General features: G+C 42.3%; 1 protein-coding gene across 5 annotated transcripts in view; it reads left to right on the top strand.

Annotated features, from left to right (window-relative positions):
- LOC129763196 (band 4.1-like protein 4) overlaps positions 1-18541 on the top strand; it is a 518162-nt gene that overhangs the window by 461460 nt on the left and 38161 nt on the right. For 3 of the 5 annotated variants that reach the window (XM_055762028.1, XM_055762031.1, XM_055762027.1), the window contains exons 4-13: positions 9633-9737; positions 10083-10207; positions 10289-10386; positions 10453-10661; positions 10725-10877; positions 10939-11108; positions 11189-11380; positions 11459-12400; positions 12453-12599; positions 12663-13662. In XM_055762028.1, the coding sequence (XP_055618003.1) occupies positions 9633-9737; positions 10083-10207; positions 10289-10386; positions 10453-10661; positions 10725-10877; positions 10939-11108; positions 11189-11380; positions 11459-12400; positions 12453-12599; positions 12663-13662 (3141 nt within the window). The remainder of the gene's footprint in view (positions 1-9632; positions 9738-10082; positions 10208-10288; positions 10387-10452; positions 10662-10724; positions 10878-10938; positions 11109-11188; positions 11381-11458; positions 12401-12452; positions 12600-12662; positions 13663-18541) is intronic. The other 2 variants (XM_055762029.1, XM_055762030.1) reach the window with 2 other exon arrangements.

Raw genomic sequence — 18541 nt, 5'->3', positions numbered from 1 at the left:
CCTTTCTGGCTGCTGAGAACAAATATTTGGCGACCGAATCACGGCTGTTACAGCACTTGCGAAGCGCCCTCGATCTCAGTCGCTTCAAATAACGTAGTCGAGCATTAGACCAGGCAGGCATCGGCGCAGTTCTGCTCAACGGTACACAATCAGGTATCGCTCTGCCCACGACCTCCTCGAAGTAGTAAACAGCTTCATCTATCGATGCGCAGGAATCCAGGAAGGAATCACCAAGTACCAGAGCTAAGTCATTCTATTCTAGTCGAGAGAGTACATCACCAATCGGACTGATGTGAATCCGATTTCCGGTCTGGAGGAAGGTACACCACACCGACACTCAATGCTCTATCTGGTGTCGTAATTTTCACCCACAACTGCTCAAGAGATGTAACTGGAGTAGGGTCGCGAAAGCATGGAAATAAAAATGGATCACCAAATGTGTTGATAAGAGCAAATCTCGAGAAAGGAATTACCCGATTTAGGGCTGTCCATTAATTTACCATATTTTCTGTATCAAACATTTATTCCATGTAACGGATAAACATGTTATTTGCAAGAGGTTGAAAAATCTTGAACGAGAATTGTGTCTGAAAATAATCTGATATTATAATGTCGAGTTTTGGTAGTAGTACTGGGAATTTAACAGTAAAAGGTAATTTTGAAGGGTAGATTAGAAAATCAATCAATGAAAAGTTCTACGATTGGACCCATGAACGTGCGCTTAGTAAAAAGAAACGTGAATGTGATAACGAAAAATAAATTTTGGGCGGGACGATATATACGTTATAACGTTATAACCTTTTCAAAGTGTAAAGGAAATTTCTTTTCAAATTTTTTTTTCTGATAGAACTATGAATTATCTGTATTGTGATGCTAAAACAAGTTTTGTACCTTCAATCAATCTCGAAATACAGCTGGTTTTGTGATTCCAGATTCTCAATGAATCAAGCTTTAATCAACAGTACGAAGCGAAACATGATGAGAAAGGCTGGCTTCGTCTTCTGATTGAAGTTATTCATTAACTTGACTAAAACAGCAACACAATAATGTATTATAGTCTACGTTTGTGAGTACTTTATTATGCTTCGATATAACGTACAATTCGATACAACGTACAATTTTGAAAGTGAAATGTACGTTATATCGAAGTTTACCTGTAAATGGTCTGTTTATTTGGTAAATGGTCTGTTGTTTGGCATGTTTTTTGTCGAAAACTCGAAAAGCAACAAACCGATTGAGCTCAAACTATGATACAATATACAAATCAACCAAACACATCTAGGATTGTTGTTACAACATAAAAAAAATTAAAAATACAACTCAACCATGCAACCACAATGTGCCACAGCAAAGCGTGGCAGGGTACAGCTACACACAAAGTTAATTTGCACATGTTCTGGCATCCCCATTTATTACATTAAATGAGCTGAAAGATGACATAAAATGTCCTACTCCCCAATACATGTATATCATTTGTATAATATATACGCTAGAGCCAATATGAGCGAGTGAAACAGGAGACAAATTTAAATGAAAGCATATGAAAGCTTTTCGTATAGTTTGCCAAATACACGGCCCAGACAGAGAAAGATATATTCTCGTTCATGCTCTTCTTTATCGTCTTAGAAAACACCATCCAACTTAATTTTATGATTAGGTGTAATATTATCACGCTCCTTTATAATAGCACTGGTAGCTATATGGATAGCGTGCTCGTGTAAAGTAACTTTGGATTCCAGCCGGCCTTGGTTCGATCCCCATTGACGTCGTATGAACTTTTTTTTTTGCACAATCCCAAATGAAAAGAGAAAAGAAAACAGAAAAAGATGTCTGCACGCATACATACAAACCATTTTTAAGCTTTCAAAATAGCTCATTATTTGCGCATTTGACTCTCATGAACAGGAAATGGCATCTTTTCTACCAAAGATTACATGTTTCCTGCCAACGCTAGTTTGGGTGTAGTTTCTATAAATTTTCAGATATTTTCACCAAAACTTACCATTATAATATAAAATTATCTTTAGGCACAATTTTCGTATGACATTTTTTCGCCGCTTCCAGGTAAAAGTGACTTACTAATACTAATTTGGTTTGAGAAAAATAATTTTCATTCATAATTTTTAATTTAAAAGTGTGTTCATTCCTTCTACAAACCCATATTGTCATGCAAACTCTCCCAACTTGTAATACGAAGCTCAATGCCGTCAACTCGAATAGTATTTTCTCACCTCAATCATAACATGCAGCTATTTTCCACGCTGCATTCCATTCGCCCCCAACTCCGATTGCATCCAGTTAAGAAATTACCGAAAACTCCGCCGCGAGGCGTAGTTAATTCGGTACATTTGTTCGCCTCGATATTAGCGCTAAAGACGGCAACAGCTCTTTTCACGCACCCAGTTCTCTTATAAAACATATCAATTCAACCAAACCTCCAGATTTTAATTAAAACCTGAACACTAATTATGCCCTACACGCAACGGTTTGCTACAACTTGCCGCTCCGCGAGCGAAGTCCTAGCTCCCGAAAGAGTGAAATGTACGAGTGTGTACTCAACCACCGATTACCATGATTAAACACTGCTAGATGAAGTGGAAAATGTGGTTTCCAACCCGAATCTGAACCACAGACTGATGGTGTACGCCTCATATGTGGGTTTTCGCTAGCCACACGTGCTCACGCACATACACACCCACACACACACATCCATCATGCTTACATGCCTGATGAACCTGGTTCTTTCCACCAGCGGTCTGGGGTATCATCGTATTGAAATGTTTTTTTTTATTATTTCGGGTATTCCAAACAACTCAATGCAATGAATCTGCATTCGTGCGATTGCATTCTCGCCAATGGCCAGCGGAAAACCGGAGGAAACCCGAAAATTGTCCTGACCAGTGGGATGCTAAAGGGTGTGTCACATCAAATTGCATCACGGAAAAAACGCTGTAGAAATTTAATTTTTAGGAATTATATCTTCAGCTTTCGCTTATAATCAGATAAGAGTGTATATATCACGTTGACCATGCTTCACTGTCAATTTTTCGTAAATTTGGAAAAATGTCGTCGAACGAAAAAGAGCGTCGTGAATTAATCCTGCGCACTCATTTCGAGAATCCGGAGTTGTCACATCGGGACATCGGTAAGATGCTGGGAATCGTCCAATCCACGGTCAGCAGAGTACTAAAACGATACTTTGAGAACCTAACCATCGACCGGAAGGTGAAGAACGGCAAAAAAGGATGCTCCGTCAATGAAAAAGATCACAAGCGCGTAGTTAAGCAGTTTAGACGTGATCCGAGAAGTTCGGTCCGGGATGTCGCTAATAAGCTGAATTTGTCAAGTTCATTCGTCCAGCGGACTATGCAGCGGGAGGGCCTGCGTACATACAAGGTTCAGAAGGCTCCTAACCGCGACGAAAGGCAAAACATGGTGGGGAAGACGCGAGCCCGGAAGCTGTACACCGAAATGCTGACGAAGCCGCATTGCCTGGTAATGGACGACGAAACCTACGTCAAAGCGGACTTTCGTCAGCTGCCGGGCCTGTTGTTCTTCTCCGCAGAGGACAAATTCAGCGTTCCGGAGGAGATTCGCAAGCAGAAACTATCCAAGTTTGCCAAAAAATACATGGTGTGGCAAGCGATCTGCTCTTGCGGAAAGCGGAGCGCCCCCTTCGTGATGAACGACACGGTAAACGGGCAGGTTTACCTTAAGAAGTGCCTATAGAAGCGCTTACTACCACTATTGAAGCAGCACGAGGGCCCGACCATCTTCTGGCCGGCTCTCGCTTCGTGCCACTATTCAAAGGATGTGTTGGAGTGGTACGAAGCCAACGGGGTCACCTTCGTGCCAAAGGAAATGAACCCGCCCAACGCGCCGGAGCTTCGTCCAATAGAGAAATATTAGGCGATTATGAAGCAGGCCCTCCGACAGAACCCAAAAGTTGTCAAATCGGAGGCGGACTTCAAGAGAAAATGGATTTCTGTTCAAAAAAAAAACTACAACCTGAGGAGGGTGTGAGAATACGGGCTTGGGCTCGAAGTATGAATAAAAAGAAAATGCCAAAAGTTGTTTAATAGTTTTTATTTTACTGTCTAAAATTTTCCAAAGTATCGGTCTACTGGGCGAATTTCTATAGCGTTTTTTCCGTGATGCAATTTGATGTGACACACCCTTTACTTCTCACACTGTCCAGCAGAGCGTACCATAATGGTACTTCTATCTCCTGCCTGATTACGGAGCGAGACCGGATTTTGATTGCGGAATGCAGCAAACGGCTACGACTGTTAGTCTGGGTGTTCACAAGAAGTTATCACCACCATCCATCCGGAATAGAAGTGTAGTTATTTTGTGCAGCGGAATTTTTTTTTGCACTCTCTACGGTCAAAGCTTCGGGTTTGACACAAACACATGGTTCCCACAGGAAAACAGTGTAAATAGTGGCGGCGGTTTTGTGTTCCAAATCACAACCGCACCCTGTGGTATCCTCAATGATATGCAAGTGCTGTGAATAACTAGAATTTGATATAGAAATGGTAGTACAAAAAAAAGAAATGAGCGTGCGATAACATCCCAGTTAGGCTTTGATCACAGCCAATAGATATTTTTACATATACGCATATTAGCGGTGAAAGCAAAACTGTGGTTATTATTGATGTTGGAATATATTTTCCGGGGTTCCCGGAATAAATCGCCACAGAAAACGACTGCAACAGAAACCACCGCTTATAAAATGTGTAGTAGGCTATAAATATTGTGGCGCGGTATTGTATTTCAAAACAAGAATTAACCGGGCAAACGTATCGCCCCAGGCAAACGTAACGCCCCGGGCAGACGTATACCGTCCGACGCTCGCTAGAGCTCGGTCGGACATTGCTAAAGGATCGTATCCTATGTTTCAAACTAACCGGGCAATCAGTGGATCCCAGGTTTGCGTGCGAGACACCGCCGCTTCCGACGGCGGGTCGGCGGTGGACTCGGATTGCGTCATCTTGGCGGCATGGGCCGCCTCGATTCCTTATCCTCGCCAAATGGGGACTTCGTCCCCATTACATTGTCCTCAGAATAAATTTCGAAAAACGAGAACAAGAGAATAAATTTATAATAGAAATGTGAGGCACATGATGTTTTTCCCGCGCCAAATATTTCTAGCCTACTACACTTTTTCTAAGCGGTTGTTTCTGTTGCAGTTGTTTACTGTGGCGATTTATTCCGGTCACCATTTTCCGGCCAGACTCGGAATGACTGATACTGCTTTGAAAGTAGACATGATCAAATGTAGTGGACTGTTATTTTAATGAATTAATTTTACCCAACAGTCAATTCCGTTTGAATGGGATATTAAATGACTCATTTTTTACGCAATACGATGCTTCGGGTTCCACATCATTGGGTAAGAACAACGAATAGAATTAGTGGGGGAAACCATGATTCCGCTTTAAAGAATCAATATTCTGTATTTCATTGGTCTGTGCAATTTTGACAGAATGTTTGAAAGAGAACTGCGACGTTTCATTTAACTTTTAATGTCAATACCAATATGACTCTTGTTAATGTCAATACCGGATCACTTATCCTTTCAGTATCTTGTCAAATACTCCGAACAATTTCAATTTCGGGTTTGCGAATGAGGCGGTTTGTTGGTGTGCGTTATGTAGCCTGATTTGTTATATTTGCGATGACAAATGTACAGTGTCGATTTCTGATGGCGATATTAGTGCTTGGGAGGTAAATTATTCTCTATCATATCAGAAGACCAAATGCAGTGTAAAATTATATAAGTTTGAGTGAAAATTTCTACTTCATGTTGTTTGATTACTAACTGATTTGATTACTGATTACTAACACATGTACCGCCGTTCTACGCATAGTTGTCCCATGTTACGTTTTGACAAATTTCACTTTTCTTCATAAAACGATGTTTGTATGCCTAATCTTCCGGAAAAATACAAAAAAGTTATTAATCGTTCCCAGCTTTTAAAAAACAACATCAAGCTAAATTGTCCCATGTTGATATTCTATTCATAAATGTCCCACCTATACTCGCGTCGGTGTGTCAGACCGAAAGTGTTAAAAAAGTAGCACACGTCCCCTTTGTACCAACACATGCGATACGCTAAACGATGACGAACGACGAAAAACGAAGTTAGAGAGAATCACAAAGTCGTAGTGTTGATATTTTCTGAGAAATCAACGAATTATTGATTTCTCGGTCTGACAGACCAATGCGCGAGTATAGGAGTGTTAAACGAGAAGTATCCTCTGCGTAGAACGAGATGCACACTACAACATGGCCCAGCTTGGTCAAAACCACTCCGAATGGGTTATTTGAACTTATTGAGAACTAAAGATGACCTATGAATTAGAAACTTGATGTAATTCATGTGAAATTGACGTTATTTTTTCTTAAAAACTGAGGATTTTTTACTTAACACATCAAAAAATCAGAGATGTGTTCTTTTTCGTTCTTGAGTTATGATTTTTCAAAGTTAACATGTTTTTAAACTTCCTTCGATCATCATATGCGACTAGACTATATATGAAAGACTAGCTAACTGGCCAATTTGATATGTCGATCATCTGAATCGGTTTAGTAGATCAAAAGATATGATTTTTTGAAAAAAGTTATTTTTGGAAAAAGAGGAAAAACTAGATTTTTCGAACCACGCTAAAATGGAATGGGATCTAATATTTTGCGATAAGAAACAAAACTACCAATTTACACGAAAATCTGAGAAACACTATATGGATTTGGCATGGAATATATATAACACTAAAAAAATATAGTTTGGTGTTAATTTCCCCGGCAACTAAAAAGCTGATTACTAGAAACTAATTGATGTTAACGATTCATCACCTTGTAAATTCTAGATACAGTACCCAAAGTGGGTATTTAAAAAAATAAAAATGGCTTTTCACGGGGTGTGTTCGAAACTGAAAAAAAATTAAATTTATTCAGAAATCATATTTTTATGTTGTTTTTTGAGGCGTACATACATTACCTAGTTGTATAATTATTGTATCATTCAATTTATTCCGATGAGAATGCTTGAAAATATTTCAACTGATGCTCTAACCAGGGCTAGTTATTTTCGAAGCTAATAAATGTGATTGAATTTTATTCATACTACTCTCACTTCCACTACAGTCATTTTCGGTGGATTAATTTCAGTGTATCGGGGTGAAGTGGAAACGAAATATTCTCTACGCATACAGTAACATTGATTCTTTTGTTTCGTTCCTTTCCTCTTTCGTTCTCTTACAAGTATAAAAGCAGAAGCTTTCACTGACGATTAAAACTGCTTGAACGGGTTATATTTATTTTCATTTCGCATGTTAGAGGATGCTTGCTGCTTTCAAACGTAAGTTTTATTTTACCAAAATGGATCGTCGCGGACCGTGTTCAAAATTCTTCAATCACTTGTAAATAACATGTTTCTCTGTTATTTGGAATACATGATTGTTACAGAAAATGTAATAAAATGAAAGACGGCACAGATCGGACTATTCCTCTCTCGAGTTTTTCACCCTCTCTAAGGGTGAAAGGAATAGTCCGATTTGAGCAGTCTTCATTTTATTATATCTCCTGTATCAAACATGTATTCCATGTTACGAAGAAGCATGTTATTTGCAAGTTCGCTGGATTCTTTTTTATGCGTTTTTTGCGTGATATTTTTTACGCTATTCGCTCAAAATTACGCGATTTTTTTATGCGATTTGCTCGAAATTACGCGATTTTCGACTAGGTCTGCGCTTTCAGCGTGCCCACGCAGAATTGGGAGCGCACGCACAAACGCATACACAACGCCGGAAGCACCCGCACGCACATACCATTGGGTGCACAAACACGCACACACACGCGCAAACATGTGCACAAAAACGCGAGCGCACACAAACATACAAATGGACGCACAGGTGCGCACAAACGTGCACACGCACAGACGCACGCACGGAAAGAATCAAGCACACACTCACACAAATACGCACAAATACGTGCACACGTACGCACACACACCCACACATGCCCATGCAAAAAAAAAACGCGCACACCTGCACACAAGCAAGAAAAAACACGCGCAAACGCACGTACACACGCGCACACAAACACGCACAAATGCGTGCAAACACGCCTACACATGCCCGCGCATAAAAAAAGCGCACACCTGCATGCAAGCAAAAAAAAACAGGCCCAAACGCACGCGCACACACGCACACGAACATCCAAAAAACGCGCGAACATACACAAACACCCATACAAATACACGTGCACAAACACAAACATCGGGCTGTCGAATACTCGGCTATCCGGACTCGAAGCTGACCAGTATCCAGTATCCGACCAAACTACTATCCGTTTCATCACTAATTTCACACTGACAACTAGCGCCGGTAAATAATTACTCCTGCAGGCATACTACACAACCCTCACTGCACCGTTTTTATTAGTTTCAGTGAATAAGTTTCGAATGCAACAAGGAAACATTCATTTCTATACATACTGCCAGAATACATGGATGCTTCAAATGAATTTCCAAGTGACGATTTCTAACGTCGCTTTTGTTTGCAGAATGAAAGGAATCAACGTGAAATGAAAGGAATATGTACGAAAGAGACGAGATATTTTTCTTATTGTGCGTGAAATTACACATTTGTCATCATTGGTGGAATACGACCATAAATGTTGTTATGAATATCACAATAAGTTATGATTACAATACATATGGGTTTATTTTGATAATGCAAATAATAACGACATTATATATAAACCGATAAAAATGCATTATAATATTTGTCCACAGCACTTTCAGCGTCTATATATATATTTTATTCAATTTTCAGTTCGCAATTTCTATCCCATTCGCCGTGTTTATCATAATGATGCTATCATTACTAACATGATATATGAATCTCCCACCTTATATATGACGTCTCCCACCGTTTTAGAGACATCTTAACATTATGTTCAATTTTTAGAGCGTAAATCATCTGTCAACTTTTTCACTGTTTACGTTTTCTTGCCACAAATCGTTGCCACTTTTTTCTCTCATGTTCCACTTCTCTTCTTTGATTTCAACCTTCTATTAAAAATAAAATGTCAGCTAATTTAACATGATGCCTTTTACCTCTTCCTGCCGCAATGTATTCAACCTTAAATGTGTAATCAAGCTACAAGAGTGGAATAAGAGTGGATGCGCATTTGAATGCGTATCATAACAGTTGGAAAAACGTTTTTAATAATGCAACTTTTCCAATAGTTCAAGTTGAACATTTTAATAACGAATTTAGTATGAAAATATTCGTAATTTCAACTTTACGATGTATTTTTATGATGATAAGCTACTATAGAATCAGTTCCTAGTTATAGCTGGATAGTACTACTACATTTAGGAAAGGACTTTTTTCCAACTTTTCTCAGTTTCGTACCACTGTGTGACGGCGGAAAAATCAATGGATACTCGATGTTACCATTCAGTAATTTTTGCGTAAAATACGCAAACCAAACGAATCCCCTTTCCTACCAGTAAGCAACATAAATCTTGTTGCCTGACAAAATCCTCACACGAAGCGTAACAAACCAATCCACAAAGCATCATTAATCTGACTGTTTGCTTTTCTCTCTCCCACCGCAGGACGATCTGCCCGGTCAAGCCTTGTTAGATGTAGTTTTCGCAAGACTGAACCTGATTGAGACTGCTTACTTCGGGATACGTTACATAGATCAGGATAATCAAACGGTAAGTACCATGAAAAACAGCGGAAACGGATTGCAATCCGGTTGACGCTCAATGGCTTCTGGTTGGGTGATTCTATTGCGAAACCGAACCAAACTATGAAGAGAGAATCCATTCCTCAGTCGTGGGAGAACCTCCACAATGCACATTCAAACTTCAACAGTCGAGCGATTTTTCGAGCATCCCCATCGCATCACCCATCCCAGCGATGTAATCAAGCATAGAAAAAGTTCTCCCAGCAAAACCCAACAAACCGATGCAATACTGATACGATAAATTGTTGTTGTACTGCTCTCTATCTCTCCCCGCCCACAAACACACACACACACGAACACCCTCACCCTTTAGCATTGGCTTGACCCCGCCTCACGATTGTCGCGGCAACTGAAAGGAAACAAAGTGCTCTTCGACCTGTATTTTGGGGTGAAATTTTACGCCTGCGATCCCTGCAAGCTGGTGGAGGAGATAACGAGGTGAGTGCTCTACTCGAAACATGCTAGTTGAAAGGTCCACCCCAGCCAATCGATTCGATTTTTTTTTTGTTTCGGTCGTAGATATCAACTCTATCTGCAGGTCAAGCAGGACATCCTCCAGGGAAGGCTGCCGGTATCATTTGAGCTGGCCGCAGAACTAGGTGCTTATGTCGTTCAAGGTAGCAGGATGTGATTTATCTACTGTCGAACACTGTGTCTCATCGGTGGAATGTTTTTACTTTCAGCCGAAATCGGTGACTATGACCCCCGGAAACACCCACCCGGGTATGTTTCGGAGTTCCGTTTGCTCAACAACCAGACGAAAGAGATCGAGAACCGCATCCACGAGCTACACATCCAGCTGAAAGGAATGTCCCCCTCGCAGGCCGAGTTCAACTACCTCGATAAGGTCAAATGGCACGACATGTATGGAGTTGACCTGCATCCCGTACTGGTAGGGGAGAGTACTGCTTCGGCGCAAGTTGTTAAAATTCTGACAGTATCGGTTGTTTTGCAGGGTGAAGACAGCGTGGAGTACTTCCTCGGTCTGACTCCAGGAGGTATTGTAGTCCTACGGAACAAAACAACCGTAGCGCACTACTACTGGCCTCGTATCGCGAAGGTATACTTCAAAGGACGCTATTTTATGCTGCGAGTATGTGATAAGAATGTAAGTATGAAACAAGATTCGGTTCGGAAGGTGAATAATCAAGCGTGTATTTTTTTGACAGAATGAGATCAGCACGTATGGCTTCGAGACACCAAAAAAGAATGCTTGCAAGCATTTGTGGAGGTGTTGCGTGGAACATCATTCCTTCTTCCGGCTAGTTCGGACGGCTCCCATGCAGGCAGCCTCCGGAGCGGCCAGCTTAACTTCACTAAGTTCTAAATTCAGGTACAGGTGTGTTTGGCTTTGATTCTTATTGAAGTCTGGCAATGGAATGCGCCTGCATATTGACACTGGTTTTACTGTTTCCACAGCGGTCGAACCGAGCGTCAGCAGATGAAAGAAGCCACCACTCTGCAGCGTGCTCCTCCGGCCTTCACCAGAACCCCCTCGCGAAGGCAACCGCGCCGCATCGTGGACGAACAGCCGGAGGTGAAAACATTTGACACGCCAAAATACATCCAGCAGGAAATCAAATCCGTATCGATACCTCAACCAGCCCAAACGTGAGTACTCGCGTCTCCGTCCGTCACTTCTCTCCCGTATATGTGTGATCCGTATGTTTTCTTCTCTCCACCGTCCAGGTTTGATAGCCCCTATCGTTCTACTTGCAGCATCCCAGCTGCACTGAACACTAGTAGCAAAATCCATCCACCGCCCCCGGATTCACCACGGAGCACTCGGAGTGCTCCCTGGATGCGATCCCAGCAGCGAGGCTTATTCGGAATAAACTCTAGTCCGAAATCGGTACGATCCGCCTCGACCAGAATGAGTGCTCCGGCGAATCCCAACCGGGTGCGTTCCAGCTCGGTGGAGAGTCATTCGTCCAACGATTCCCGTTCCGGTCGCCGTCGTCGCCACCGTAGTCGTCGAGTTTCCGATAACGAGAGTGAGATGTCGCGAGGTTCGGGTCGATCCGGCCGATCGCACAACTCCCACCGGAAGCATCGGCGCCATCGTTCGAAGAACCGCCGAAATCGCTCCGACACGGAAAGCAGAGACCGCAGCTACTCGAGCCACCGCCGATCTACGGAGTCTATCGAGCTGGTCGACTCGGGAGAACAGTGGCTCGAAGTTCAGCGAAAGCAGGCAGACAACGTGCAGAAGGCGGCCGTCATCAAGAGCAGCCAGGTGCTGAAAGGTTCCACGCCGGACTCGGGAATCGTGCACCACCATCGTAGTCGCCGACATCGTAAGCATCGGTCCCCCTCGGAGAAGATCTGGTCCAGCGAACTGACCAAGCATCTGCAGTTCGATCTGGTGGACACTACCGGAATGACCGCGGAGCAACTCAGGGAAATTCCGTACACGGTCATCGAGACGAACCACCATCATACAGCCAAAAAACCGAGCGCACTCAAGGTGCACAAAACTAGTCATCATGGACAGCAGCGGATCGACCGGATACGGGAATACCCCAAGGAGAATGTGAACGTAGATAATATGAGTGGGGTGAACGGGTCGATTCGATCCGCCAGTACAATAAGCTCATCCAGGGACTATGATCGGAATTCGGGGCTGATAAGGTAAGCCTAGAATCAAAGTGAAAATATCGTTTTCTAATGATTCTATTCTCAGAATGATGTCCAGCATGAGCATGGGAGACTTCATCTCGCCTACCGGGTCCAGTTTGAGTCCGCTCGATAGTTCGGGATTACGTGTGAGCCATGAACATACAGACTCCGGACTTGGGGCGGATCAGGATTACGCGTACTCATCGGAAAGGTAACTCATATAGAGTCAAATTATCCAACCAGTTCCGACTCACGCTTGTCCCTTCGATCGCAGGTCCAGCGACAGTGCGAAGTACGGCACGAACAAATCGTCGGGAGCATCGGTTACTTCAGCGCATACCAAATCTTCGTCGTCGAACAACATGAAGAGCCACCATCACTCAGTGAGTAGTAGTAGTACGACCAACACCACCACAACCACTCGGAAGCCCCCGCTCTGCCCGAATCGGCAACAGAAGCTTCCGGGACCCCTCATACCCGGTGTACATAGTACTTTGTCCGGTCCAAACAACCGTCTAATCAATAACAGTAACACACACTTTCAAAACAATCACTACACCTTTAGCCTAACACGGAACTATCCGGCCTCCGGCAACGGAGGCCCCAATGCCTATGGGTCTAGCACTGGTTTCGGGTTGGACTCTTTCGGTTATCTAGATTCGGCCGCGACACTATCATCGGCATCACCGTATCACTATTACTACGATGGTACCGGCTTCCGGAGCGCTGCTAACCAGCCTGCGATCGGAGGATTTGGTGGTGGGTTGCAAAACTCCCGGCTGGGTTCCATCCGTGGTACCAAGTCCGACATAGGGGTTCCTATCAGACCCAAAAATCACCGCCACCAACAGCAGCAACAGCAGTACATTACCAATGTGCATCACATGAACAGACTCGCGAATAGCGGCTCCAAACGGGCTATGATTCCGTCCACCAAAACGGACTATCTGGAAAACTATAAGACTGGCGTTGAAAGACTTAAACTCAGCTACAATAATAACAATAGCAGCCCTCAGGAGACATACCCAGGGCTGTTGAATGCTTCTGCTAGCGTGCAAAACATCGCTAATAACAATTACCAACCGCCTCTACCAATCACTAGTACTGCTGGTGGAGGCGGATCCGTTTGCAACAGTCCCAGCTACAATGGGAATCCGTTGCACGCGAAAGAGCTCGACCAAACGACCGGCGGTAAGATTGGTCCTTTGGTGTATATAGATTCCAACCAGAATCGCAACAGCTCCAGCCATGACAGCCATTTGCATCAGGCAAATGTAAGTACTCGATGATTTGGTTCCCATAGCTTGTCGGACCCCTTATCGGAATGTTGCATCCCATCTAGAGCGCGCGATCCTGCATGTCGTGTATGTGTTTCTTGATGTGTTTGGTATACCCCCGCTCCCCCTGTTGCATGCACCTACCCGGTTTGAATGGCTCTAACTTGCACGGATTTTTCCCTTATTTTTTGTTATTGTGTTTGCGTAAAGTTGAGAAAACAAATCATTGTCTAACTTTCGTAAGTCAGCACGCGAACACGGGCACCGGCTCAGTTTTCACGTTGCGCTACCCACCCAGTCAAGTTGATGAAAATACTTTTCGTTTGACTTTTCCCAAGCTCCACTTACGCCCCGATTCACCGGAAAGAGACCGAGCACTTGCATTTCTTCGCCGGGTCACCACACAGCGCTGAAATCGCTAGTCGGCATCAATTCCAACCGGAGCGTGTAGAACTCGACCTGGAAACGCAAGTCGGGGTAGTTCGCACTCTCTCTCCAAGCCACCCACCCAAACTGCTTTTTATTTACGTGTATTAGTTTTTTTTTGTTCCCTCAGCAGCTGAGTATATGTTCGCAGAAGTTTCCACTTCTTTTGTCGGTGGTTTTTGTTTTCGTTCCCACCCCCACCAAAAAATTCCATTAAGCCGGAGGATGGGAATGTTGTGCGGGAAGGTTTTCCCCTTCCTTTTTTCAGTGCCTTTCGGAGTGCAAACTTGCTTATTGTTGGGAAAATAAGACCGACGGAGTGTACTTTGTATCCTGAAAGTTACCTCTTTTACTTACGCGCGGATTGAATGCACACCCCGAAACACGCTGCCCTGGGCAGAGGTGGCAGAACTGAGGATTTGTGTTTCGTATTGCCATAACCTCTACGGACTTTTTGAATACTGTAGTGATCCAATCAATCATTTGATTTGAACTCCAAAATGATTCGGGAATTCAAGAACATCTAAACTATATGACAAAACATAATGCCTCTAGGTATTGTTAATATTTTGGTTATATAACATTTACCAGAAGGTCAGCTACCTGAAACACATTCACTCGAATGTAACATATATCCTAATGCCGTGCATATGGATATAACATTTACCCGACTGAAGAGAAGGAATATAAATTCAAAAAATAGATTAATATTTTCACGTTGTTGCTTTATTCTTATTGTTCCATCATTTGACATCTAGGCCTTTGTAAAGCTCACTGATACTTAAATAAAGGAACACATGGAAAACAAACGTTGTCGAAATGAATAGGCTGGCGAATTGAAATCGAACATATCCGGAATAAATCGCCCAGAAAACAATCCCAACAGAAACAACCGCTCAGGAAAAGTGCTTTGGAGAAGTGTGAAATACGCACCCCCTAAGCGAGAATGGATTTATCTTGACCGTGCTCTTAAAAATTAGGATAACAACTACGTCAGTACGTAGATTAGTTAACCCTCAGTCATCTGTAATCGTTCTGTATTTAAGATATTGAATAACAAAAGTGCTACGAATTTTGTTTTGTAAGGCGCCCAAATTCTAGATTTTCCAATCATAGGTGTTAAATGGCCCAGCAGAAGTATAATATGCTCATAAGCTGTTTTTCTCAGAGACTACGAAGCTCAGAGAAACAGCTTGTATGGATAAGAGATTCCATCAATCTATCCACTTCATGCCCACCAGCGAAGAGAAGAAACCGTTTCTCCGGAGAGCGTGTTCTCCCAGTATTCCTGCATTAATTCTCCAGTCCGCGCTCTTTTTTCCTACATTCTCTGAGCACATAGTATAGATGCCAGATGTGAAGACATGTTTTCGGTTTGAAGACATTTTATTTTGTGAAAACATACTTAGGTCATTTCAAAGTTTGTGTAAACGATTGTTTGTGGGATTTATCGAACATGATTTAAAAATATCGTGATGGTTTGCTCATTTTTTTGACGTAGGATTACGTCTTTCGGGAACATATCGGGATACAAATTGAAAATCGAAAATCGAGCACATCGTGAAAACTGTCCAAATTTATTTCATGATCATTTCATGATGGATTGATGAAATTTCTGCGTCAGTCGATTTCGGCACTCCATAACAATTTTTTATATTGAAGAAGATAATATGTGTCATGAAACTAACTATCGAACAATTGAAAAATCTCAACCCCTATCCTAACAGAAATACCAACTTCTGATTGGTCAAAATTGACGTCACATGCGGCGGGTCCCTAACAGAGACATCAAAACCAAGTGGCCTGGGGGAAATCGACATTGCAGATACATGAAAGTAGGGGGAGCTTGTGTTCCTACCGAAATGTATTCCCTAACAGAGACATTAAAACCAAATTATTATCAAAGAGTTTAACGATGTAATTCTTCAAACATATCCAAAATCAACAGATAGCCTAACCGAATCCTACGTCAACTATGCGGTCGTGTCTCGGACTCAACCCTCCTCTTACTTTTTTCATTATGATTACATTTGAAGACATTTATTCGTGTCATGCAGAGATATTGGAAAAAATCATCTGGCATCCCTCACATAAAAGCTATTTCTCTCGTGAGAATGCCGAAAGCGAACAAATTGCCCCGATTGAGGGTATGCCGTACTGCCCGATGGTAAGCTTATGCGGAAAATATCAAATTAAGAAGAAATGAATCCTTTCTAACCGTTTGCTTCATCTAAGATATACACTGGGAACACGACTCAATAAATATGACTCACAGTTATCGCCTCTGAGTCGGTTTCAAGCGAAAAAACCTTATAGAAATGATGTAGAAAACTACATCGAAAATCGCTTCCAAAGATTTTTTTTTATTTTCCTTATTTTTTGAAGCATGTTACAAATGTAAAACTTGAATGGTAGGATTCTATCATTGACTAGCACGATTGCCTATAACCAATCCATTTCTTTTCTTGTTGGTTTTCGAGAAAATCAGGCGGATCAAATTTCCCGGCAGGCGCGTTTTAGACACATCTCCTCTAGTAGCCTAGAAACATTGTGGCACGGGAAAAACATCAATGTAATGGAGGCGAAGTCCCCCTTTAATGAGGATAAGGAATCGAGGCGTCCGAAGCCGCCGAGATGACGCAATCCGAGTCGACCGCTGATCCGCTGTCGGAATTTCACACGCAAATCTGTGTTCCACTGATTGCCCGGTTAGTTTGAAACATAGGATACGATCCTTTAGCAAGCGTCGGACGGCATACGTTCGCCTGGTGCATTATGTTAATTATAGGTATTTTGGTTTGGACATTTAGCGCTTTTCCATAAGCACGTGCATTCTTAACAGAGGTCTTTGAAATCAGAACTGAATCGAATGTGTATCGAAAGATATGTATCGAAAGGTATCGGTATCGAAAGCAACCACTCGGAACACATTTTCACCTTCAGCTTTGCACCGAAGAACGTAACTCGTACCACGGAAAAATACTTTCTTAACACTAGGATTGAGAGGAGCTGCACTTCGACGCCACTTTTAGAGCAGAAACAAGGTTCGAACTCACAAAAAAATAAATTATCTAGGCTATCCAAATGGTCTTACTCAAGGCTGTGTCTGACATCAACATAGAGAAAGACTGCTGTCTGCTAGCTGTCTGGAGCGAAACTGTGACTTGAATTATGGTGATCATAATTTTAATTATCTTCATGAATGACGCTAACGTGCCCAATGGAACTTTTGTTGACCAACGTAGGAATTAACCAGCGTCATTTTTATTAGCAGTACTTAGTTGAGATTTCTATGCCAAATAACACGGCTTGAATGTATTCTGGGTGGCAAGCCTTAGAATACGCATGAGCCAGAGCAGGTCAGAAGAACATTCTTCGAAAAAAAAGTCCCTCGGTCAGGGTGAAAATCGAACCCGAAAACTCGGCATGATAATATGTGCGCTGGTTTGGATTATAAAAATTTGGTAAACTAAACTAAACTCTCAGCTATTTGGAAAATCTCACGGTCGTCTGGTCGCTGGCTGGATGACTGATGAGTCGTGAATGTTGTAAATTCACGAATAGCTTGTTTATACTCAATAAATTGAAAGCGGACAGAGCTTAAATTGCAATATTTCTATTTCATAAAAACGTGCTCTGTTTTCTGATTTGGCACCATTACTAACGTCAAGAAAATAGGTAATGAACTCTAGGGCTTTCGTTATTGTTACTAATATAAATATATTTAAAAATAAAGTAACACCAGATGAGCCAATCAGAAGAGCCCGTGGGTAGAGGAGGAGATCTGGCGTAGTGGTAACATCCATACCTCTCACGCGTTCAATTCTCACTCCCGACATTCTTCCAAAAATGGAAGTAAAAGTATAATAGACTATAATAGAGAAAAAAAAGCCCGTGGGTAGTGGTCCTTCATCTTCAATCTTCCTCAAAATTCTCGGAACACTGGCTAGTATTGTCTGAACCACCTTATGGTCCACTTTTTTGGCACATCTGATGATACGGGATTTAAGTTGTCGAGCTGTGGTGACTTCCCAACTATTTTCGTACACCGACTGGGACAGTGTAGCCCAATACGACTCGATTGGCCGCACCTGGGGTACGTTTGGGGGATTGTGTTCTTTACGTACAAACGGTATGTTCTGGGTGGTGAACCAACTGCCCAACTACCGGAACAACTAGGTCCGGCCATTTTATTCAATTTTATTTATTCATATCAACGAGTAACAGTTATAGCTCTAATGATGATTCGGTACTAAACTGAACTAAACTAAACTAGACAGAAATACACTTACATAATGATTACACACGACCACATAATTGACGTAGGATTACGTTAGGCTATCTGTAATGTTGTTAAGAGTGTAAAGACTCTTCGATAATGATTTGGTGGCCCTGAAAACGACCGTTTGTTCGGTTGTTGGGTATTGTTTGTTCACTCCACCAGTGTTTA

The sequence above is a fragment of the Toxorhynchites rutilus genome, chromosome 1 (assembly GCF_029784135.1).
Source record: "Toxorhynchites rutilus septentrionalis strain SRP chromosome 1, ASM2978413v1, whole genome shotgun sequence".
In the NCBI taxonomy this organism is placed as follows: Eukaryota; Metazoa; Arthropoda; class Insecta; order Diptera; family Culicidae; genus Toxorhynchites; species Toxorhynchites rutilus.
Note: the sequence above shows the minus strand (reverse complement) of the source record. Positions and strands in the feature narration are given on the sequence as shown.